Consider the following 24,152-nt stretch of genomic DNA (forward strand, 5'->3'; position numbering starts at 1 on the left):
TTAGTTTTGGATCCGATACAGGAGCTATTCACAAAGGATTCATGGACTTTTTAACCCTCCTAACTGCATGCAGCACTTCCATAAAAAACTCTAACTTCTTTTTAACATTTAAATCCAAATTCTTCCTAACAACTTTAGAGAAAGAGACTCCATCACTTAACATATTTAGAATCTATTTTTATAGTAAACATACTAATAGCAAACCATGCAACTTGAAGCAGGTAATGAAAGGGGTTCTTAAAAATAAGTTGAGAAGTCCAGAACTCCCCATTCCCACAATTTTTCTAATAGTACTTAACAAGTTATCAGTAGGGTTATGAATTACTCTCCCAAAGATAACACAACTGCATCAAATGCACTTTTAGTTTACTAGGAAACTGCCAGAGTGAAATACAGCTAAGGTATCAAAGTTGCATTTTCCATTAAGCCCATTTTCTCTTTGGCTAGGCAGCTGAAGTTTGGATTCACAGTGTATTCAAACTTCTGGCTTCATATCTTGCAAAGCAGTTAGTGGACTGGATTAACTCATTAGGTCATTCAGTTATCATCAATCACTCCCCAGGTTTCACCCTCACAGAATCACAAGGTTGGAAGAGATCTTTAAGGTCATCAAGTCCAACCCATGCCCTAATACCACCTCAACTAAACCATGGCACCGAGTGCCACATCCAGTCTTGTTTTAAACACATTCAGGGATGGTGACTCCACCACCTCCCCAGGCAGGTCATTCCAGTACTTTATTACTCTTCCCATAAAAAACTTTTTCCTATCATCCAGCCTAAATTTCCCTTAGCTCATCTAAAGACTGTGACCTCTCATTCTGTCAGTTGTTGCCTGGCAAAAGAGACCAACCCCCACCTGGCTGCAGCCACCTTTCAGGAAGTTGTAGAGAGTGATAAGGTCACCTCTGAGTCTCCTTTTCTCCAGGCTGAACACCCCCAGCTCCCTCAGTCCCTCCTCACAGGGTTTGTGTTCCCAGCCCCTCCCCAGCCTCGTTGCCTCCTCTGGACGCGCTCAAGCATCTCAAGGTCCTTCCCAAACTGAGGGGCCAGAACTGGACACAGCACTCAGGGTGTGGCCCCACCAGTGCCCAGTCCAGGGGAAGGATGACCTCCCTGCTCCTGCTGGCCACACTGTTCCTGACACTGGCCAGGAACCATTGGCCTTCTTGGCCAGCAGGGCACACTGCTGGCTCATGTTCATGTCAGTACCCCCAGGTCCCTTTCTGCCTGGGCACTGTCCAGCCACTCTGTCCCCAGCCTGTAATGCTGCAGAGGGTTATTGTGGCCAAAATGCAGGACTCAGCACCTGGACTTATTAAACTCCATCCCATTGGACTCTCCCCATCCATCCAACTGATCCAGGTCTCTCTGCAGAGCCCTTCTACCTTCCAACAGATCAACACTTGCACCCATCTGCAAATTTACTAACTGTAGACTCAATCCCCTCATCCATGTCATCAATAAAGATATTGAACAGAGCTGGTCCCAGCACAGAGCCCTGAGGGACGCCCCTGCTGACTGCCCCCAGCTGGATGTGGCACTGTTCACCAGCACTCTCTGGGCCATCCAGCCAGTTCCTAACCCAGCACAGAGTGCTCCTGTCCAAGCCCTGGGCTGCCAGCTGTTCCAGGAGTGTGCTGTGGGAGACAGCATCAAAGCCTTGCTGAAGTCCAGGTACACAACATCCAGAGCCTTTCCTGCATCCACCAGATGGATTACCTGGTCATAAAAGGAGATCAGGTTGGTCAAACACAACCTACCCCTCCTAAACCCCTGCTGGCTGGGTCTGATACCCTGCCCATCCTGTAAGTGCTGCATGATGACACTCAGCACAAACTGTTCCATAACCTTACTGGGTACTGAGATCAGACTGACTGGCCTATAATTACCAGGATCCTCCTCTGTACCCTTCTTGTGAATGGGCATCACACTGGCCAGCTTCCATTCATCTGGAACCTCACCAGTGAGCCAGGACTGTTGGTAAAAGATGGAGAGTGGTTTCACAAGCTCATCTGCCAGCTCCCTCATCACCCTAGGATGGATCCCATCCGGTCCCATAGATTTATGAACATCCAAGCAGCTCAGCAGTTCTCAGCCCGCTTCCTCCTGGATAACAGGGGGACCTTTCTGCTCCCTGACACCATCTACCAGCCCAGGAAGACAGTTGTCCTGAGGACAAGCTGTCTTTCCACTGAAGACCGAGGCAAAGAAGGTGTTAAACACCTCCACCTTCTTTCCATCTGCAGTCACTAAATTCCCTCCCACATCCAGTGGAGAATTGAGGATGTTCTTACCCTTCCTTTTGTCATTAATACATTTGTAAAAACATTTTTTATTATCTTTGGTAAAAGTTGCCAAAATAAGTTCTAACTGAGCTTTGGTCTCTTTAATTTTTTTTCTACATGCCTATCCTGAGGTGACTTTATGATGCTGAATTACAATTCATTCCCATTCATCTGTTTAGCCCAGAAATAAGTTTTGCACCTTTAAGATTGGTTCTGAGAATGAAGAGGGAAGGGGAGAGAAGAAATGCACAGTTTGTTTTCAGACATTGCACTCACTCCTACACATTCCTGCTCCTGGACTGTGTTGTCTGTGGACAGACAGACAGCAGGACAGAGCTTTCCTTTGCTTTTTAGATAGTTTTTAGCTAGCTAAGGCAGAGGAGTTCCCTGGACTGTGGTTTTTTCTTCTTCTTGGACCTGTTCAAACCTGCTCTGGACTGAACACCAGCAGAGCACCAGCAGCTCCCACCTGTGGCCCACTGGGCCAGGCCTGGGCCATGGCATTTCCAGCACCAGAGGGACTGATAGGAGACTGAGTGAGCTGAGCTACAGCCCATGGAGGGACTTTTTGAGTTTGTCATCTCTTTTGGAGCAGCAAGAGGTCTTATTGCTTAATATTGTTCATTTTTTTTTGTGCAGGTGAATACTTTGCCTGTTAAATAAACAGTCTTTTTCCACTTTTCTCCAAGGAAATCTTTTCCTGCACCATTTGGGGAGGAGCCACTTGAATCTGCTTTCTAGAGGAACCCTTTCAGAAATTCTCTCCCAAATTTGTCCTAAACCAGGACAAAGACAATTTTTGGCACCCAAAGTGTGGCTTGAGAAAGTGGAAAAAAACCTGTACTGATTGCATTTTGGTTGTACTTACTCTGTATTGGGATAAAGCAGTCAGTAACCATGTTGCTTGAATTCACAATGTCTCTCTGGGCATAGGCCTTCATGTGTCTGTGGTCTCTAGGCATTTTTGAGGTTTTCATACCTTTCTGGTCCCTAGGCTTATTTTCTTATCCAGAGATAGCTCCAGTATTGTCCCAAATATGTAGTTTTTACAGGAGAATGGCATGGATTACAATAGCTATTGTGCTGGGCTTGGTGATAATGATTTATAGGGAGTTTACAAAGGTACTGGAGTCTGTTCAAGATATGTATGGTATACAGTTTCTTCATCCTACCCTGCATCCTAGTTCTAGTTCCAGTTCCTAGTAGTTTTGGGGATTTATTAGTAATTGCACCCAGCTTATTAGAGGAGGAGCAGGGGATAAGGCTTTTCAGCCTTTCCTTTCCTTCTTCTCCTTTGAATCTGTTAAGTCAGTTTTTGAGAATGTTCAGTTTCCCCTGAATGTTAGAGATACCATTGTCCTGGTATTTAATCTGGTAAGCTTCCTCTATATGGTCTGCAGCTTCTCTAGCATGAGGGCTGAGATGCCCAAAGGAGCTGATGAGACTCCTGACCCAGAAATAGACCCAGGTGTGGAAAATCTTGAGTGGTGTGGGAAATGGGAGGATATGGGCCAAACCCTGAAGGAATTTTCTGACCCTACAGCCTGGCACTTGCCACATGAACAAATACTGAACCCAGCTGAGGTGGGGAAATACTTGGAAGAGAAGTGCCATGATGACTCTAAGGAGAAAAAGATCATTGCAGTAAGCTGGGCCCTGGCCTACGCTTATCACATGCTGCTAGATACTGTCGGGCAGCAGAGAGAGGCAGGAGGGCAGGGAGATAAATCAGCAGCTACCCCAGTCACTCAGGCTGCACCTAACACCCCAGCTACTCAGGCTGTAGCTAAGGCAGACAGTAAACCTAAGCCCAGAGCTAAACCAGACAGTGAGCCTGAACCAATGGCTGCTGCTGCTACCACAAGAAGCAAGAAACACACAACCAATACCGATCAGCCAGTGGATGATGATGATCCTAGGGAAGGACTCTCAACACCAATTACTGATGTAAAATCAGAAGTCACTATTGAGTCCTTTTCCCTGAAGGACCTTCGTGGCCTGAGAAAATGCCCTAGGAACCTGTCGCAGACATATTTTATGAAAAATCCTTTTGCTAGGATTTTTTCTTCTGAGAAGCTGAGAGGCCTCAGAAATGAAACATAAACAATACTTACCTGCTGCTGTGGAATGCAGCAGGAGCATCTTTGATTGGTCTCATGTGGTTGTTTTTAATTAATGGCCAATCACAGTCCAGCTGTCTTGGACTCTCTGGTCAGCCACAAGATGTTATTATCATTCTTTTCCATTCCTTTCTAATCCTTGCTAGCCTTCTGATGAAATCCTTTCTTCTATTCTTTTAGTATAGTTTTAATATATCATTTTCTTTTAATATCATATATACCATAGAATAATAAATCAGCCTTCTGAAACATGGAGTCAAGATTCTCATCTCTTCCCTCATCCTGGGACCCCTGTGAACACCACCACAGGAACACCCTGAAATATTTCCTGGGATACCTGACCCTCCTTCCAAAGATGATACATCCTCTTTTTATTCCTAGGTTCCTTCAAAACCTCCTCCTCTCTTTCAATAGAACTAGACAATCATCCTGCTGAATTCAAGGTCAGTGTTTTCAAGTGCTTTGGCATGCACCTGATCAGCAGTCCAACACCTCAACTGTCATCAGCTACAGAGCATATAACCAAAAAATGCTGAGGCAAGGACAAGACCATCTACAAGACTACACAAGGACTTCTTTAAGGACATTATTTTTTGAATTTTTTGAAACTGTTTGTCCCTGTTATTTTGAGATGAGTCTCTGTCTGGTAGCACTTTCAGCTAATGTTACCTCCATGCTTGCTGCCTGCTCCTTTTGGAATTATTAGATTTTGTAGGACATATATAGGACATATACTCAATATAGGATGCACTTAGTCTTTCAAACAATACCTTCAAAACTTATTTTTACTGGACTAATGTCACCTTTCAGGCCTGGTGCTCTCTCCCTGACACAGGAAATGCATCATTAATTTAAATGTCCTGAGAGCTGATTACAAGCTACACGAGCACAAAATGCAAGTTTTTCTGGTCCCAGAGTCACTTAACATTTTTTCCCCTCAGAGAGTTCTGCAGCTGAAGTTCACTTTGTGTCCTCTGCATTTCACATTTTGTCCCCTGTGGAGACCTTTCTGCTGTTATGTGTGGTCCCCATCATACCCTTCAACAACCACAGATACCTGAAGAACCAAGCTTCCAGCCTGACACACACACGGCTTGAAATCAAATAATTTTACTGGGGTGCTTTTCAGACAGGATTACATTTGTACAAGGCTGAACTTCAAAGCAGGAAAGTTTGGCTCCAAAGCCAAATGTAGAACCCTACATTTGGTGAACTACCCAAACCCATGGTACAAGAAGGCAAACATGACCTGCAGCCAGTCCATACACTTACCTCAATTCTGAGCCAGACTCCAGCTACTTAATGGAAGCCACATCCCAGCTTATAACTCACTAATCCATCTCCTAATGAGTTCAAGCCTTTCACTACCCTCACTGTGGTAAGAGGTTATAACATGCAACTCACACTCAGGCCAAGTAACATCCTCTACCAATTTAACACCAACTAGCTTCATTTTCCACAAATTACTACTGCAAAATACATGGAAACTCTTCACACAACTATCCTGAAGTCACCCCTCAACACTTTTACTTAAGTGAAAGATTTTAATTTTTTGAATTTAATTTTTACTTGGCAGACATGGTAAAAGCAAGAGAGTTTTGTACCACAGGATGGAGAAAAAAAAGTTCAATTATGATAACAATGATAAGGAACTAAGAGAATGATCACTTTTCCAAATACACAGGTTTCTCCTCAGAAGGAAATTCACTGAAAATATGAAATGTAATCATGTTAGCCATATTGCTATAACTCCCTTTAAGGTCAAATTTGCTAAAAGACTCAGCAGTGTAACAATGTTTTTTTCCATCTAGGAAGTGTTCAAGAAGCCAGAGATACATAAAACTGCTTTCCCCCAGTCTTTTTGCAAATTCTCTTCCTCTGGGGGTCACTGACCAGCTATTGTGGTATTGAAACAAGTATCAGAGATATAAAGTCATTAAATTCCACTCAATCTGCATTCTGAATGTACATGTTTACACCCATCAAAAGCAGACCACTTTGAATTGCTAGTGTGCTAACTTCACGCCATCCAACAATCCTCACAGGATCCTTCACTAAACACTTCAAAAGTTCAACAAACAAAACAAAAAATAACAACCATCCTATCTTTAAGCTCCATGTTGTCGTGATCGAGTATCATAATGTGCATTACTTGGAGGGGACACCATTCTCCTGCAGGATCTGCTGCAATCTGAACTGCTGCAATTTCTGACAACCAAATCACTTCCACGTTATTTGCTGAAGTATCTTTACTATGCCTCTGTCCACCAACAGGTATTCACATGGGGAGCTTGTGTAGGCATTGAGGCAAACTGTCTCACTGCTGTCACAGCCCTTGCACAGTGAGCTCCTGGCTCCAAAGGTGGACTGCACCTGGGCACATCTACATTTCCCCCAGGACAACTGCAGTGATTTTGCCACAGCTGGCAGAGCCTGTGGTATCCCACTCACCCTGGGTGGGACAGTCTGCAGGGCTGTGATGTAGTTCTCCAGAGCAATGCGCCGGCGGTCATTCAGCATGGCTTCCACCCGTGCCATGTGAGTCTCCACGAGCTGCTGTCTTTCATTTGCTGCTTCCTGTTCCAGTGATTCCACTTTCTCCTGGAAATGCTGAAAAAACCATCAATCACAACAGAAACAGAGAAGACATCAGCATAGATGGGAAAAAAAGAGTAGAGAATAACATGAAATCTCCATAAAGTAATTATTAAATTTCATCACACCCAGCTGCCCTTGTATCTTAACTGGGGCTCCAGATGGTAAGGTTGTGGTTGCATTTTCCTTTACCTGGATGACAGCTTTCTTGTCGGCCTTTGGCAAGCTCTTTGCTTGGCGTTCTGCCTCTTCCCACTCTCTCATGACCTAATGAATAAAACAAAAAGTGTGACTTTGCTATTTTCCACCCATGTCCCATGGCTTAGCAGCAGCCAAGCACTGCAGCTCCAGGAGTCATATTTTTACATTCCTATCCCTCCTTTTATCTCTAAATAAAAAGGCAGTTACAACATTTTATGAAGGTAGGATCCTGTTATTAAATTAAAAAAAGACAGTACTTGTGTGTCTGAACACTGTGTCAAGCTCTCACAACTCCACTGTGAAGGAACACATTAACCAGCCCTCAAGCAAGGGAAGTGGAGATCTCCATGGGTAAACACACCAACCCTTTTTCATCTCAGACAGAAAGAAAACAGATTCCATTCTTTTTGTCCAAGGGTGTAAATTTCACACCTTGAACTCATTCCAATTGAATCATGCCACCTTTTTTGGCACAATGAAAGCTTTTAATTTACTGAGACTGCATCACTGGCCTGAGTAGGGCAGATCAAAAATTACACATAATTTGTGCTAGTCCAGCTATTTGTCCAAAAACAGGGGCTGTAGAAACACTTCCAAGAACTGAATATGTATCTCAAGTACAACACTGTCAGAAAAATAACACAGGAGATCTTTCAATGTCATTTCTTTCAGCAATGTGAGAAGCCTCCTCTTCTTGTAATACAGAGCAGTAGTATTTTGATAGTCAAGGAGTAGGTTAATTTGTTGTCCATGAGATCTGAAACCTTTCTGCCATCTGTAGGCATCTCTCATTTCACACCTAGACAGCAAACTCCTCAGATAATACATTTTATATAGGAACAATTGTTTCCACTGAATGAAGTGCACACAAAGAGGTGACTATTTATGTGCAGCATTAGCATGATAAGAAACCTATAAGCAATTACTCACAAAGTGCATTTCCTTTTCTTCTCAATAAAACACACACTTTCACACCATTTAATAAAAATTGCCAAGATAATTTTTTAAAAAGCTAAGAGTCCACATGGACAACTGAAATTTTACCAAGACCAATACTAAAGGCATGAGAAAAAAGATCTGCTGTGTCTCATGTTTGCAAGCTGAGCCTCCAGCACTCACCTCCTGTCTCAGGCTTCCCAGTTTTCTCATAAACCACACGAGACATTGCTAATCAGGCCCTTTGATGAGCAGACTGGAAAGTGCTGGTGGTGCCTAAGGGTACCTGGTTGAGCCTGTGCCTTTGAGAAAAAACAACCCACACAAACCTGGGCTCAAAGGAGACTTTTACAAGTCCCAGGCCTTAAAATGTAATATCTCTCAGTTCTATACAGGGTTGTAGGATTACCCAGCAGGTTGAAACCTGCATTCCAGAACAACTCAATGTATGGGATTTTGTTGCCAAGTTTTAATCTTCCTTTTCACCTCAAACCCTAGAGTGTATCTCAAGACAACAGTACATCAGTTATGGTAAAACCAGATCAACTCATTGTCAGCAAAATTATTTATCTGTAAGAGATGCTGGCCTTAATAACAGCCCAAAAGAATGGAGACTTATCTTTTGGGAAACTAATAGGGTGTTGTAAACTTACTATTTTTTTGGTGAAATTTGAGAAATTGTTTTGCCTGCTTTTTTTGGCTTTACCAAGGGCACGGTTAGGCAGCAGTTAAAAGCAGAAACCAGAAACTAAATAGTTAGAATCACAGTCTTTATCTCACCCCACTCTTTTACTGAAAACTAAGCTGAAATTTAAGTCCCAAGAACTGTACTCCAACCAATGTAACTGTCAGCCTAAAACTGCCTCTTCAGTTTACATTATCTTCTCATCAGACAATACCCATTGATGTTTAAATTGAAGCCAAGCTCTAAGGCAGCAGGAAAACAAAATTTACAAGGAGTTGTAGCAAGGAAGCAATGACAGAGAACATGACGGGTAGTGCACTGAAGTTACAGGTCACCCCTGCCCCTGCTATTATTGCAATACTTTGGCACAGGAGCTTTCACTGATTCTCTGACAAAACAGAACTAGGTGACAATAACCAACACCACAATTTAGAGCACAGTGATGTGTTCTGGAAAAAAAACATGTTCATTCTCAGAGTGCTGCTGTGTATTCAGTGTGCATTAAGCACTCAGCTCTTAATTGTGCTTAGGCCATATGACTGTGGGGGCTGAGAAAATAATTCGTGTACATCTTTCCAGAGACCTGAGATGCCACTGATGGCAGGATGTGTCACAGACTGAAATTTTATGGTTTTGTCTATTATAGCAAAAGTACATAACAAAAACTGCACAGAAAACCATCCAAGCCCACCCTGAATGGGCCTCCTGACTGAAACCCTGAACTGTGAGTTAAACCTCCTAAGGAACAGAGATAAGAAAAGTGACACTATTGTTCAAAGCATCTGGAAGAGCATCCACTGCAGGGCCCAGGCAAGCACCTTCAGGGGTGGAGGCCACAGCCCCAGGCTCATCTGCTGCCAGGCCTGCAGAGACCCCCACCAAAGGGGGGGAGGAGGAGGGGTTTGGGTGTATGGAGAAAAAGTCTCTGGTGAGAGGCAGTGAATGCTCATCCTCCACTGTGCATGAGAGCCCAGGGGCCCCTTCACTCCAGGAAAAGCCACATCCACGTGAAGGACAGCTGAGGGGGTGTCATGGCCCATCAATGGCACCCCAAAGGGGTCCCCAGACCCTGCACTAGAGCACTCCAGCATGATGCAACAGACCCACAGTGTTGCAAGGGACAAAGTGTCAAAGCTGTCCCCCTTAGGGGAGGCACCTGGGCGCTCCCACCTGGCCCAAATGTTTATTAATCCTGTACTTTAATTAATCCTATAATTCTAAACTTTTTGGTGCCGCCATGGCGGGGGACTCTCATCACCAAAAAGATGGGATGGAAGAGAAGAACAAGATGTCATTGGGACCTCCAGAAGGATGATATGTTTCTACCTCCCCTGTCACTCTCTCCTGGTCCCCTCACCCCCCATGCACAACTCTTTTTCTATTTCTTTCTCTTTGCCTCTTTTACTATTAAATAAAATATATCAGGTTTTTTTTGGAAACAACATCGAACCTCGTTTGGTTTTAATCACATTTTTTGGGTATATTTAAAACTGTCCTGGGTCCAATCCATTTTATTCACAGAGGCTTAGTTTGCTTTGGTCTCCTGTGTTATGCCAGATCATGACAAGCCCCAAAGGAGTCCCAAGACCCTGCACCAGAGCATTGCACGCGATCCTACATGATGATGCAACAGATCCAGAGTCTTGCAAGGGACAGTGTCCAACTGGCCCCCCCAGGGAGGTACCTGTGTGTTCCCACCTGCCCAAATGTATATTAATCCATGGAACTCTATGCTTTTCAGCAGGGGACCTCACCTCCAAGACAATCAGATAGAGAGGAACAATGAGACATCACTGGGACCCATGGAGGGTGATATGCTTCTACTTCATTTCTGTCACTCTCCCTGTCTGCCTCCCTCTTTCTTCTTTTCTTTTCTCTTTTCTTTCTTTTCTCTCTTCTTTTTCTTTTCTTTCTTTTCTCTTTCTTTTCTTTTCTTCTCTTTCAAATAAAATACATCAATTCTTTGGTATCAACATCTAACCACTTCTGGGTTTTATCCTGTTCTAGGGAATATTTGAACCCATATTTGAGTGAATATTCAGGGTTCTTTCTGTTTTATTCACAGAGTTAGTTCTCTTGGCTCCTCTGTGATTAGAGAGGATAGCAACAGGATGTGAATTTACAGAAGGCCCAGAAATTATGGCATTAAGCCAAGTCATAAACTACAATGATGTGCTCAAGCTTGAACATTGGCCTAGATTAACAACTTTATGATTTTCTTCTTCCTCTTCTCCCTTTCTGTCTTAAAATCACATCTCTGACATCTGCCTAATTTTTTTACTCTGAAAGAGCAGTTAGGGATTTTCAGAACAAGAGTTGCCTTGCCATCTTTATCCCCCAAACTAACCCTCTGCTAATCTGCATGACAAAAATAAGCACTGTGGGTAATGTGATTAAGAGGACCTTTGGCTACACCAGCACTGTCTCTGTCCATTTTATTTCATTAAATCTTTTAAGGCTTGGAAGGCAGGATGATAAACTGACAGCCTATACCAGCTAGTTGGGAGGGATGTAAATTAGTGGCCTCAGACTTCAGCTCTGGTGCCACAAAACTGAAAGGTTTTGGAAAAAAACCAGAATGACATGGCTGTTTTGGCTGTTTGCAGAAACAATATTCCTGTAAAGACTGCTGTGACCTGAGTGACAGATTTTTGTAACTGAGAAGACTTCAATGCTTGAGAGCATCTGTATGTGTGTGCTAACCAACTGAAGGTACAGATATCCATGGCCCATGCTACCATCCACAGGGAACTCCTGCTACCAACAAAGTTCATCACTTCAGGGATTTGTGAGTGAGAAATAAGCCACAGTGCTACAGAGAGCCCCAAAGAGCAAGAAGGAGAAAAAATTCCTCAGTTAAACAGGTACAGAAGAAGGCTGAACTTGGCCTCTGCACTTAAAAACCTATTCTCCTCTGTTGACAGCACAGACCTATGAAAAACATACAGATTTAGGGCTCTTCAAGGGTTGGAGGCTTTGCACAGGGAAAGTAACAGCTTCTGTTTGAGATATAGGCAGCAAGCCATTTCAAAGTCAATATTCTTCAAAACTCAGGCCTTAGAGCCTGGCAGATGCTTTTTGAAATTGGGCTTCAAGGGACAGTAAGAGGGAAAGAGGCAGTATGGAAAATGTCATTCATTATTAAGAGATGCTAAGTACAAAAATGTCATTATGTATTGAAGCAGCCGAATTCACTCCCATTTTTTACACTAGGGCAAAAAAGCATATCTGCAAGAGAAGAATTTATGGCAGGCATTTGGGTTAGAACAATCAGGCCAGCAGAGGTACTTGCCTGAAGGGTGGCTTAGTGAGAATGGTCACAGTCCTGCCAAAAGGGTGTCTGTCTTTGTCAAGGGCTTTTTTTCCACACTTAAGTCTTGACCTTTTTTCTGGTAATATCGTTAAACCTCTCCAAAGAGTCCTGACTACAACTGGACAGTTTTAAGGAAGGAAACAGGCTTCCCACACACTGTAGTAGAGATGGTGGAATCTAGGGAATACATAACTGGGTATTATTTACATCTTTGTTGAGGACATGAGAGCAGGAATGAGAGCAATCTCAGTTAGGTGACAGCAAGGTCAGTGGTGTGATTGACACTCTACAGGGCAGGGATGTCATTCAGAGGGACCTCCTGGACAGGCTTGAGGGGCAGGCCTGGGAAAACCACAGGTTCAAGTTCAACAGGGCCATGTGTGGGCTCCTGCACCAGGGCTAGGGCAATCCCAAAATCAGTATGGGCTGGGCAATGAATGGACTGAGAGAAGCCCTGGGAAAAAGAACTTGAGTGTCCTGGTGGATGAAAAACCAAATATGAGCTAGCCATGTGTGCTCAGAGCCCAGGAAGCCCAGTGTATCCTGTCTCCAAAACACCATGGACAGCAGGTTGAGGAAGGCATTCTGTCCCTCTGCTCTGCTCTGGTGAGACCCCACCTGCAGTGCTGCATCCAGCTCTGGGGCCCAACACAAGATGCACATCAACCTGCTTGAGTGGGTCTAGAAGAGGACCATAAAGATGATAAAGGATTGGAGCATCTCCTCTGAGGCCAGGGGTGAGAGATTTGGGGTTCCTGAGTCTGGAGAAGACTTCAGGGAGACCTACATTGTCTAAAGGGGGCCTTCATGAAGGCAGGAGAGGGGACTTTTCAAAGTGTGTAGTGATAAGGAGGAATGGTTGTAAACTGAAAGAAAGTAGATTTCAATTCAATATTAGAAATCCTTTACTCTGAGGGTGGTGAGACCCTGGGACAGGTTCCCCAGAGAAGTTGTGGATGCCCCATCCCTGGAAATGTTCAAGGCTAGATGGGATTTTAAGCAATCTGATGTACTGGAAGGTGCCCCTGCCCATGGCAGGGGGATGGAACTAAATGATCTTTAAGGTCCCTCCAACTCAAACCATTCTGTGATTCTACAGTGTCACTGGGACTAAAAATCAGCTGAAGATGTATCCAGGACGTTAGAATAACTGGCATGCAATGATCAAAAAAAAAATAAAAATCTTGAACAAACACCAGACCTGTTCAGGCTGGTTGAGAACTGCAGTATTTTTAGATGTTTGCTTTGGAAATAAACTTCCAAGAAGCAAAACTATTCTAGGACACAAGGTATCATTAAGTTGCTATCATAAGTATTCTACGTGCTACAATTCCAAAAATATCATAGACAGCTAAAGGAAGAGCAAATTTAAGACATGAGGATGTCACAGGATGTCTTAGGAGAGAAATGTATAAATATACTGCTCCCTTGAGTAAAGTTTGGTATCTGGTTCATCAGGCTATTTAGCAGCAACTAATTAAGTAAGGGAGCTGTACAGCCATTAACAAAATGAAAAGAGAAAGAGAAAAAGGGGAATTGTTCCAAAACAAGAACCATGACACCTTGGAATCAGTTAACATAACCTCTCCCTGTTTTCTTTTCAAGAACAGCAAACATTTAAAGGTTACACATGCATCAATGATTGGTTACCCCTGTTTGCATGGGAATGCAGTTTTCCTGCTATTGAGGCTGCATTATTAATTCTTGGGAAAAACTTAAAATTTTGTATGGACATAATTCTCCTTACAGTACTTCTTGTAAAATAGGAAAGTTTATAAGCCTTGTTGCTTCAGGTGTGGTGCAGAAACTTTCAGGATCTGTAGTCTAAAGAGATGGACACTTTAGAGCACAAGAGATTGAAAGAGTCTGAACCAGAGGTGCATCAGGTCACCACAGAGTCAAACTTCCCTACTAAAAGTCTTTCATGAGCTGTGAACAATGATGTGACATAACCACTGACAGAATCTTGGTCTCTGCTTGTGTGAACATCTTTATACAGGAGAAAAAGGAACACAAGTTGTCAGAATTTCATGGTAAATTAAGGGAAATCTCAGAAAAAGGATATGCAGAATATTTACATTTTCCCTGATGACATGTTTTAAAGTATTTCACTTCAAGTTTAGTGATAAACTTCCCTACTCCTTAGATGATTACATTTTTCATGTCAACTAGAATGCATCTGTTTTTTTTCTTAGTTAAATGACTGTTGCAAAATAAGGTGTGCACCAAACCCAATACTATATTTAAACTAGACTTTTTATTAAATGAAACAAATTATCTGTATGTTGTGGACAAATCAATCTATTTCAGATTATGACATTTATCAGGATTAAAGAATTACTTAATCATTTTTTCTTTTTTTATTAGAAGAAAAATGGGCACTTCTGCTGCTTTCTAAGCCTACACTTTTCAGCTTTGAAAGAACTGGACTTTGAATTAAAAAAAAAGTCCGGTGCAGCTGGAAGACTTGGCTAGTGACTCTCATTTGTTACCTTTTCTTTTTACCGAGAAAATCACTGACAGCAAAGATTAACTTATTCAGCATTATTTTTAACATAACAAGTAAGAGTTCCACATTAATTTTCAGCTACATATATATTTGGATTTTATATTAAGAACATACCTGATTTTAAATAAAATGTAAAAAGCTATTTTAAAATAAATTGCCAGAAGAGGAAACCAGTGGTATTGGACATAGATGTTTATGTGAGGAAACACAGAATGGTGAACTAGCTGGCTTTTCTACTAGCATCTCCTATCTTTAAAACATTTGACATGTTAACATGGAGAGGCTAGTTCAATACTGTACAAATCATAACTTAAGTTTCTAAAAATTACCTTTCCCTTCTAGATCTTCCATGAAGATCTTTCTGATCTTTAAAGCTCTGCAGAGGGTCTGTGTACTTCAAAACACATGTCCTTTAAGATGTGATTTCATAAGCAGCTTAGGCAACTTAAAGATTAATTTTTTTTTAATGTATCTATCATACTTCTTCTTACCAGGGCTGACTTAGGTTGCTGAACTGGCCAGAGTGTTTGACTTGTTTTTGGAGGACTGACATTGCAGGAGGGGGCAGCTGAACGGCCTCACCCCCTGTGTGCCCAGTGCTGACAAGAAGAATGGCTGGAAATGTGCTAATGAGGGCACCAGCTCCAGTTTCAGTCAAACCTCTGAATCCCACCCATCAGTTGACAGGGTCCTCCAGAAGCTCATGGTAAAACAGAAATACAACAGCTCACCCAAATACTGCCCCTAATTATGCAGCTTAACCTTTACATACCGGGATTTTGGAGAAAAACATGGAACCACAGTGAGAATCTGAAGACTATGCCAAGGAAATCTGCAGAGATTACCCTTTGCTTTCAAGAAACCCACCTCAACAGCATTTTTTACAAAAAGGTTGTTTCGAGGGGAAGGAATGATGGGATGGTGACTGTATTATTCACCAACCCTCTGCATGCCTAGCTAAGGCAGGGTCACTACTCTGCTAGGTAGGCTATGTACCTTTTTTTATTCTCCAGATTCTCTCTCCATTAAATTGTCTCTATTTTCTCTGTTTAAAGAGGAGACAGATTGTTTGTGCTTCAAGACTTCCCAGGCAGATTAGGAGCACCTACCTTCCTATCTATGACATGTCATATTCTCAGTATGTGTCTTGCACCAAACTGGATGAGTGCTTTAGGTAAGATGAGTTGCCCAATTTATTAGGGAAGTGCCAGGCACAGCTACGGTACCAATAGGCATGGATGTATAATAAGAGCTTAAAATGTTACGAATGAAATTAAATTATTTTCATTTTTGGAATAACATTTTAGCAGAGAACTAAAGGCTAGTAATGAATCAGTAACAGACAGACACACTGAAATCCCATCAAGGGAACAAAGTTATAATGAAAAAACACAGTAAATTAGCTGCACGTGTATATGAAGTACATCTGAATTATACTACATTCATTTTTTGTGGATTTTTCATTCTCAAAATATATGCTTTCTTTTAAACCTCTTATATTTTTCTTTGTTGTTATTAAAGCAGAACTATGACCATTTTTATTGGCATTGCTATTATAAACCCTGTTTCTGAGAGAGTGGGTAACTCATCTCTCACTGGATTAAAACATGGGTACAGTTTCAGGCTACACAAATCTCTTTGGTTGAAGGGAAAGAAAATGGTTGATTCAGTTTGGATTTTTAGTTCAAAAGCACCAGTTTTTCCTCTTTTCTTTGACTTTAGATGCATATCATGTTACCTTGAGGCTCAAAACCATTAGATGAACATATGTGATCTTACACTACCCCCCAGGGTACACAGAGAAAACGCTCAACACAAACCATCTTCCCTCAGCTGCTCCAAGGGAAGGACAATTAAGAGAGAGGCCAAGTTCTGTACTTTGAAACATGAATAATCTCACAAGACAAACATTTTCCCACCAAGATGAGAGACATTTTTACAGGGGTTTTTTTCTTTTAATCTTTCTACTAACTGTAGCGACTTATGATCGCAGTGGTGACACAACCATAAATGTGTCAGACAGCTGAATTCTTAGACAAGAGTCAAGAGAGGCAGTAAATGATGTGTTTACAGCATTGCAAACTGCAGGGCACTGCAACCTGGATGAAGCCTTGGGAAATAAGAAGATGAAGGATCACTTATCACTTGACAGACAAACTCACACGCTTAGGAATAAACAGATCTCCCCTTACCTGAGACATTCTTTCGCGATGCTTAGCTTCAAGCCTCTCCTTGGCCTTCTGGAAATGGGCATGTTCATTCTCATCTCCAGGTGTCTCCAAGTATTTGTCAACAGCATCAGGAGTGCTAGCAGCTGTGGTAGGGACTGACGTAAAATTTGAAGGTGGAGACAGGGAGGGGAGGAAGAAGAAAAGAAGAATTTCTACTTTAGTACGGGAAAATTTTAGATGGAATAATAAAGAAGCGTCTGTTCTAATTTCCACTGGAATACAGCCATCTATTTAGCCTCAGAGGAAGACACAGAAACAGGGTTTAGATGAACATGTTACACAGAGCAAGTACATAAAAATGCATCAAGATTTCTTCCCCCTCTCTTACCCCATTTTATAAACCGTGAGAAGCTCTGCAGAGTGAACAAAACAATGTTCTTGAAACAGGTTAGAAACTGCTGCCAAAAGAAAAATTCCAAGTATGAAAAAAAAGCCTGGCAATGAATAAAGCGTGTTAGCCACCAAAACACCCTTTGCAAAGTTACATGCTTTGTACATAAGTTTATTTTTAAAAGATAAATTGTAACATATAAATGTGAATGCAAATCCCTTTTAAAGCACTTATGGACCTCACAGTACCTAATGAAATACCTTAAATCCTTCCCTTAGCAACAGTGTGGCTTCACAGATAGTTACTTCATTTGTAATAACTTTGATTTAAAATATCCCTACAAAGGCTGGAAATAATCAGCGAGCTTGCACTAACAGCCAGCCTTCCTGTTGAGTAACTAGGAGGCAGCTGTGAAAAGTGGAAAGGTTTGCATTTATGGTAATTCAAGCAAAGTGAGCAATAGTCCCCTCACTAGGCAGTATATCCAACCCCTACTTTGCAAAGACTGATTCTGTTTTCCTTTAATATGTTAGAATTTAAGTAATTGGTATGGCATCAAACAACAGGCAGCTTGAAAGAGTTTAGTGAAATTCCTCAAAAACTCCTTGGAGAGAAAAAACCCACCCAACAAAACATCTCATACTCTTGTTGCGCCCAATCCATTATTTTAACTAAAGGTGCTACTCGCCATCTAAACTAGGTCTAAGTTGAATTTTCTCATATAAAATCCTCCTGAGTAAGAACTTCAAGATACATTTCCTACCCATTCACAGCTAGAACTTGGCAATCAAACCTTCCATGAATACCCTCCTTTTCACCAACTCTGACAAATACAATTTTGCTTGGCTGATATCCATTCAACATTCATCCATTAATGGCTTGGATCACACGTCTCCAAGTTCTTTTGATGCACTTCTTGATTGGGAGGAGGTCCCCAAAGCAAAACCTCCTCAAGCATCTTTGCAATACTTGAGTGCAAGGTCATTCTCTTTCAACTTCTCATAAGTTTAAATATTTATGAGAGGAAAAAAACCATTACATTCTTCACGTGTGGATCAAATGAGAACAAATACAAGACAAAAGTATTTTCCTGAACATGACTTCTGCCAGGGTTGTAAACAAGAGTCATCAAGTTCCACAGAGTACAAAGAACCAAAACAAAAAATGCTGTGATTAGACTCAGCAAAACAAGTCACAGCAAACATTGCCCACAGCAATACCTTATGCTAATTAAATTATTTGTGTTTGAAATTTGTAGTAGTCTAAGTTTTGAATATGAAAACGTTTGCATTATTTCTTTTTTGAATCCTAAACTTCACCCACTTACTTATTAAAAGGTCTAGTACAACATGTGTGGTTCAAAGGTGAAATAAAAGTAAAAATTTCTAGAGATGAAGAAACTGTGGAAACAGAAATTAATCACTTGCATCCACTAAAGGTCGTAGTCAAAATTAACAATTTATGATATTAGAAGTCACAGTTCTTTAATGCCTTAGACACTAGAAGTTGGCATGCAACTTCAGCTGCCAAAACATTTCACTTCTTGCTAACTAGGGAGATGTCAACATCCCAAACAAACAAACAATGGATAAAGGAAATGACTGACAACAGGAGTATCTTCTTGTAAGCTGCTGCTAGTAAAAGGTACAGATCTTTATTTGCAATACAGCTCTGAAGAAAAATTAAAGTGGACAGCATCTGCCCCTTAAAAATCACTGAGAGATTCAGCAAGTTTGGAAGTTCACAGTATTTAGTCTAGAGAATAAATACTATTTTTACCTAAATTCACCCAAAAAGCTGTGATACTGCTCTAAATGATCAAAAATAAAACCACATGTGTCATCATTTAAACTTCCTACTAAGTTTCAGGGTTTATGCAAGGAAGTAGGGAACTGAAAACACTGAACCCTGTTGGTTCCCTCTGCTGTGAGCCACAGAAATTCAGTACTGTCATAAAATTCAAAAAGCCCATTTATAAAAGGTCATTTTAATGATAAAAATTTTCAAAAACTGACTGTGCCACCAGAGTTCAACTGACTCCCACTTTGAATGAGGAAGAAATGAAAAAACAGTGAATTCACTGACATCAGGCTCTGATGGCTGATGGAGCTGCTGGGAGAGCTGTCTGAAAAATGAAGTACATTTAAGAAAATGTATTTTCCCAGCTTTTAAATTCCCAAGTTAAAAATTAAACATTAACATAATATCAAGATAGCACTCATTTAAAAAAATAGACTTCCTGTAACTTTAAGAATGTTTAAAATTCAACAATTAACAGACAAGTAAAAAAATTCGTACAATAGATTACTTTTTAGTAAAGACAGAAATCTTTCCTTTGGTAACAGCAATATGTTCCCTTATTCTTGTCAATATATACTCATTCTAAGGCCATTAAATCCAAATCAAACACCTGACAGATTCTACGACTTCAAAGAAGCCACTATGGACAGCCACACAGTAGATGTGTGAATCATCATATTGAATGGAAACTACAGACAGTACTGAACATTCTTATTAAGAATCTGTAGGGACTGAGCAGGTAATCTGACAGGCTGAAGGAATTGGTAACACCAGCTTCAAAGCCTTCTATTTCTAAGGTAATTATGTATCAATTTCTATGGAGTTGAATGATAAATGAGAAAAAAAATGACACCAGTAGCTCCTACCCTAACGATAAATCATTTCCATCAGACCTCAGAGCACCAGTCAAATTCACTCAATATGGAGGGTGGTTTAGGGCTTTGCACGACAGGACAGATCCACCTTTCCAGAGACTTAGCAAGAAGACAGAATAAAACATGCTCTTTTAAACTCTTTTTTTTTTTTTTTTTTAAGAGAAGGTCTTCAGGATATTAGTATTGAGATTTCACAGTGTATGGGTATTTGTGACAACAGAACACCCTCACATTTTGGTTCAGTCCAATTCCAATTCATTACCAGAAAATCTGACTCACATCCCACACTTCCACCCTTTGCCCACTATACAAGAAAATCCTAATAGTGAATCCTATTCACTATTTCATATTACTCTGTAAAATCTTACTAGTTTATCCTGAAAAGCAAACTATAGCTAGACAAAGGAAAGATGTGCTTTAGCATCCACCTTTCCTCCTGCCTAAGAGAGGCTTGATTTTTGTTTTGTTTTAATAGGACACAAAGGAGCAAGAACAATCTGACCTTTGGAGAGAAAAGAAAGAATGGAATAAGTACATTAATAATAATGAAGTAGGGAGGAGAAGGCATAAAAATCAAATACAAAGACTAAATTAAGAGTGATGGTGGGAGGAAAAAAACGACAGGAGAGAACAGGAGTGGCCTTGATGAAAACTATTCTCCACTGTTTTTCTTTTCTTCTTTGAGATTCAGGTGAAAAATGGTGTCTGTTCTACCTCCTTCAGCAACATTAGATTAGTACTAAACACAAGACATCATTTCAGTGATGAAACTTATTATATTCAGCACTTCTAATTATTTTCATTACAATTTCTATTCAGCAAAAACATGAAGAATAAGGAGAAACAGCATGGTGAGACAGAAACAGTACATGAAACTAAAAGAAAAAGTTACTTCAGGAACAGAAAATACAGGTGTATAGATGACGGTATAGAATACACTGTCATAACATTAAAAACCACAAATAAAAATATAACTGAAATAGCTTAGAAAGTGTACCCTCATAGACTCAACTGCTGTTTGAGAAATTACTGAAGGAAAAAAAAAGGCAGAATAAAACCCCTATGGGAGATAAAAAAAATCAGTTTGAGTTGTGCAAATAGAGTCAAAGAAGCTCAAATACTAAACCGAACTCATTTGTCCTTAAAGAGAAAATTACTTAGACCAAAAAATTTTGACTTCCAGAATAAACTAAGAGAATAATGGAAATGGTAATAGTCTTATTGTTTTATTGAAATGAATGTGAGGAAAAAACCACCCACAGCCAGACAACAACTTCCATGAGACAAAGCAGAATCTCCTGAGAAGAAGAGAAGAGAGGCTGCAAAGAGAGGCTGCAATCAGAGACAAATCGTGTTTTGGACCTCTGGAAACACCTCACCTAACACAGGAATTAATGGTTCAAAATGTTCCTCTGTCAGTAAATGCATTAGACCTCACTCCAACCTCCTGCACAGATCTCTCCTTCACTACATCTTCTGTCTGGTTGCAGGAGCTGATCACAGTTCACGAAGTATCCTCCTCACTCCCATCATGGCAGATTCCTCCCTGGAGCTTTGCCATGAACAGCTCTAGAAGACCCTAAGACAAAATGCTGCTGGAGCACCAGTTCAGCAATCCTGGCTCCAGGAGTGCTCTTGCTTCTGCTCCAACAAAATACAGGTCAGCTCCTGTGCTCCTTGACACACATAGTACCCCTTCATTTGTTTGTGTGCATTTTTAACCCTTCTACTTACTGGAAATGCTCCTGAAAAGGCCAGGTTTGGAAAACCTTTTACTAAAAGGAGACCTGAGATGCTGTTTGTGTTCTGCTCCTCCATGTCCTGCGAGCAGACAGGGCAGTGAGACATGTAGTCACTCTTTAATGTCTCAGGTGTAAATGTCAGGTGATGCTCTCCCAGGAGTACGTGCTTGCAAAGCAGATTGGGGGGAGACTGTACAAGAGGCTCTCAAAACAGAACCCATCTGATTAAACTAGCACCTAATTTATCAGCTTCAATGGTGTATGGTGGAGAAAGCCACCACTTTCAAACAGTGCAAACACCATTTTTTCAGCAAAAACAGCCATTATAACATATGGTTGAATTAAAGTAAGTGGGAGGTGATTCACATCCATGTGCACCACAGCCCTTAGGGAAACATAAAAAAATCAAATACCATTTTTCCCCTTTTCACTGCAAGCACACACAAAGAATTCAACCAAGTAAATCTGCAAATACACATTTGGAAAAAAAAAGGTCAGAAATACTTGAGAATACACTGTTAAAAATAGGAGCTATTTTTAGACTTACCTGATGCTTCCCTAAAGTTAGTGTTTTTTCCTGCACATGCATTGTAGGTGCACACAGACACATGAAACATCAGTACATTTTGACAGAGAATAGAGAGAACATGGGTGTGAAAGCCTCACCCGAGGAGGTGTTAAAGCTCTCAGCCCCCAACTCAGAGAGCACCTACAGTGCCAAGAAGTCACCCACTACCACGCCAGGTTAGCAAGAGGCCGAGGAGGAGCGAGTGGTGAGCAGAGGTGTGGACAGACCGCGGCTGGGGTTGGTTAGTGTGAGCCCAGCGAGGCGGGCGCCGCGGAGGGCACTTACTGATGCTGCCACAGACCGCCATGCAGTATTCCTCCGAGTCAAAGTTGTTCCGGTTCCCGCCACAGCCGCCGTAAAAGAAGGGCGCGCACTTTCCTTCAGCCAGGTCAAAGTACCAGCGGGAGATCATCGCGCGGCACGGCCCGGTCTCGGCTTGCTCAGAGCACACCTCTATTCACAGGAGACCCGGAGGAACCAAGTTTAGCATGGAAATGGCTATGTCTCAGCTTCTTCATTAGGTGTTTCTCTGTGTCCAGGAAAGGACATGCACCAAGGTGGTGCTTTGGAAGGAGATGCACCAAGGTGGTGTTGTGAGGAATAGGAAACCTTTCCCCAGGGATAATGAAGGTAAATTTTGAACTGACACAGATTCCTGCCACAAAGTCTCCTTAGCCTGCCTACATCTTATGTTTCTAGCAAGTTTATCTGCACATTAAGAGGTGCTGGCCCTGAAAGAAATGTGGAATTTCATCTGCTTCCAGGCCAGAGGGGTACAACCACCAGCTGACTGGGGGTTTTCCCAATAGCCCTGGGTGGATTCCTGTCCAAGCAGCTTACTTGGTACCTGAAAGGAAACATCTGGAAGTAGGAGATACATTTTGTCTTGTTCTTTTTTAGCTCCATAAACCCTCCCTGACCAAATTATACAAAACAAACCAACCAACCAACCAACCGTTAATACATTATAGTGGAAAACAAATTCACTTCAGACACTTATTTAAATGTAGCAAGTGATGAAGAAATTCCCTTTTGCAAGCCATCCAGCAAAGAAAGGGCTTTTAATTGAGTTTGAGGGCTCACATATAAAAAATTACTGCTTTAGCTTGAACCATCCATGGGAGGAAATCTCACCCCCAGTGAATATACCTACAGGAAGAAAATTAAAATAATTTATGCTTGTGAACTGCTACACAGTCTCTGCCTACATTCTGCAACACAGGGAAGGAAATCTGAGGGAAGAACCAAACCACACAAATTAAAGGAAGACAAAGCAAATTCTGCCTGCAATTTGGAGTTCAGCCAATTACACATGTAAACATATACCCTTTTAGCAATAATGTTCCAAACAGACAAAAACAGTTTTATCTTTCAACGTGCTGCACAAGTCATTTCAAATACACATAATATTAAACTAATAAACCCCTCATTTACTTTCATCCCACACACTACCTGGCAAACAAACTGCTACATTCAACTAGAGCCTTTTAAATTCTCTGCATAAATTTGAATTTTGTGGAAATCACATTCCTAAGGGTTGAAAGGTAAGAAAAAAATATCACTGCACTAGCACTGAAAATCCCCTGCATGTTCATCACCTCTCAAAATGCTGGCTGCAAAGAATCCTGCTTTTCAAGTGTCTCTCCTGATCCATGAACTCACTATCCTCAGAAGCACCACTGCTTACAAACAGGTTTTTATTGTCCAATTGTCACTAGCAAAACAACCTACATTTCCTTACATATACAATACAGGTACAATTTTACATGCATTTAACTTATCCACGTATTCTAACTATAAATAATGTCAAGAATCAATTTCAGGAAGCATACATTTAGTGTGAAAGAAACAGATCCGAGAGTGTGCAACCATCAAGGATGTGCTAAAAATGCTGCACTTCTGTATGAAGACATTAGGGGGAAAAGAATACTGAGTTTTTACTTGAAGAAAAAACAAAAT

The 24,152-nt window shown here is 41.3% G+C and overlaps 1 protein-coding gene across 4 annotated transcripts in view; it reads right to left on the reverse strand.

Annotated features, from left to right (window-relative positions):
* APP (amyloid beta precursor protein) overlaps positions 1–24,152 on the reverse strand; it is a 199,095-nt gene that overhangs the window by 48,963 nt on the left and 125,980 nt on the right. For 2 of the 4 annotated variants that reach the window (XM_066571952.1, XM_066571951.1), the window contains exons 7-10: positions 22,479–22,646; positions 16,839–16,972; positions 7,195–7,269; positions 6,859–7,017 (exon numbers count right to left, since the gene is read on the reverse strand). In XM_066571952.1, coding sequence (XP_066428049.1) covers positions 6,859–7,017; positions 7,195–7,269; positions 16,839–16,972; positions 22,479–22,646 — 536 coding nt within the window. The remainder of the gene's footprint in view (positions 1–6,858; positions 7,018–7,194; positions 7,270–16,838; positions 16,973–22,478; positions 22,647–24,152) is intronic. The other 2 variants (XM_066571954.1, XM_066571953.1) reach the window with 1 other exon arrangement.

This window comes from Molothrus aeneus, chromosome 2, assembly GCF_037042795.1.
Source record: "Molothrus aeneus isolate 106 chromosome 2, BPBGC_Maene_1.0, whole genome shotgun sequence".
NCBI lineage: Eukaryota > Metazoa > Chordata > Aves > Passeriformes > Icteridae > Molothrus > Molothrus aeneus.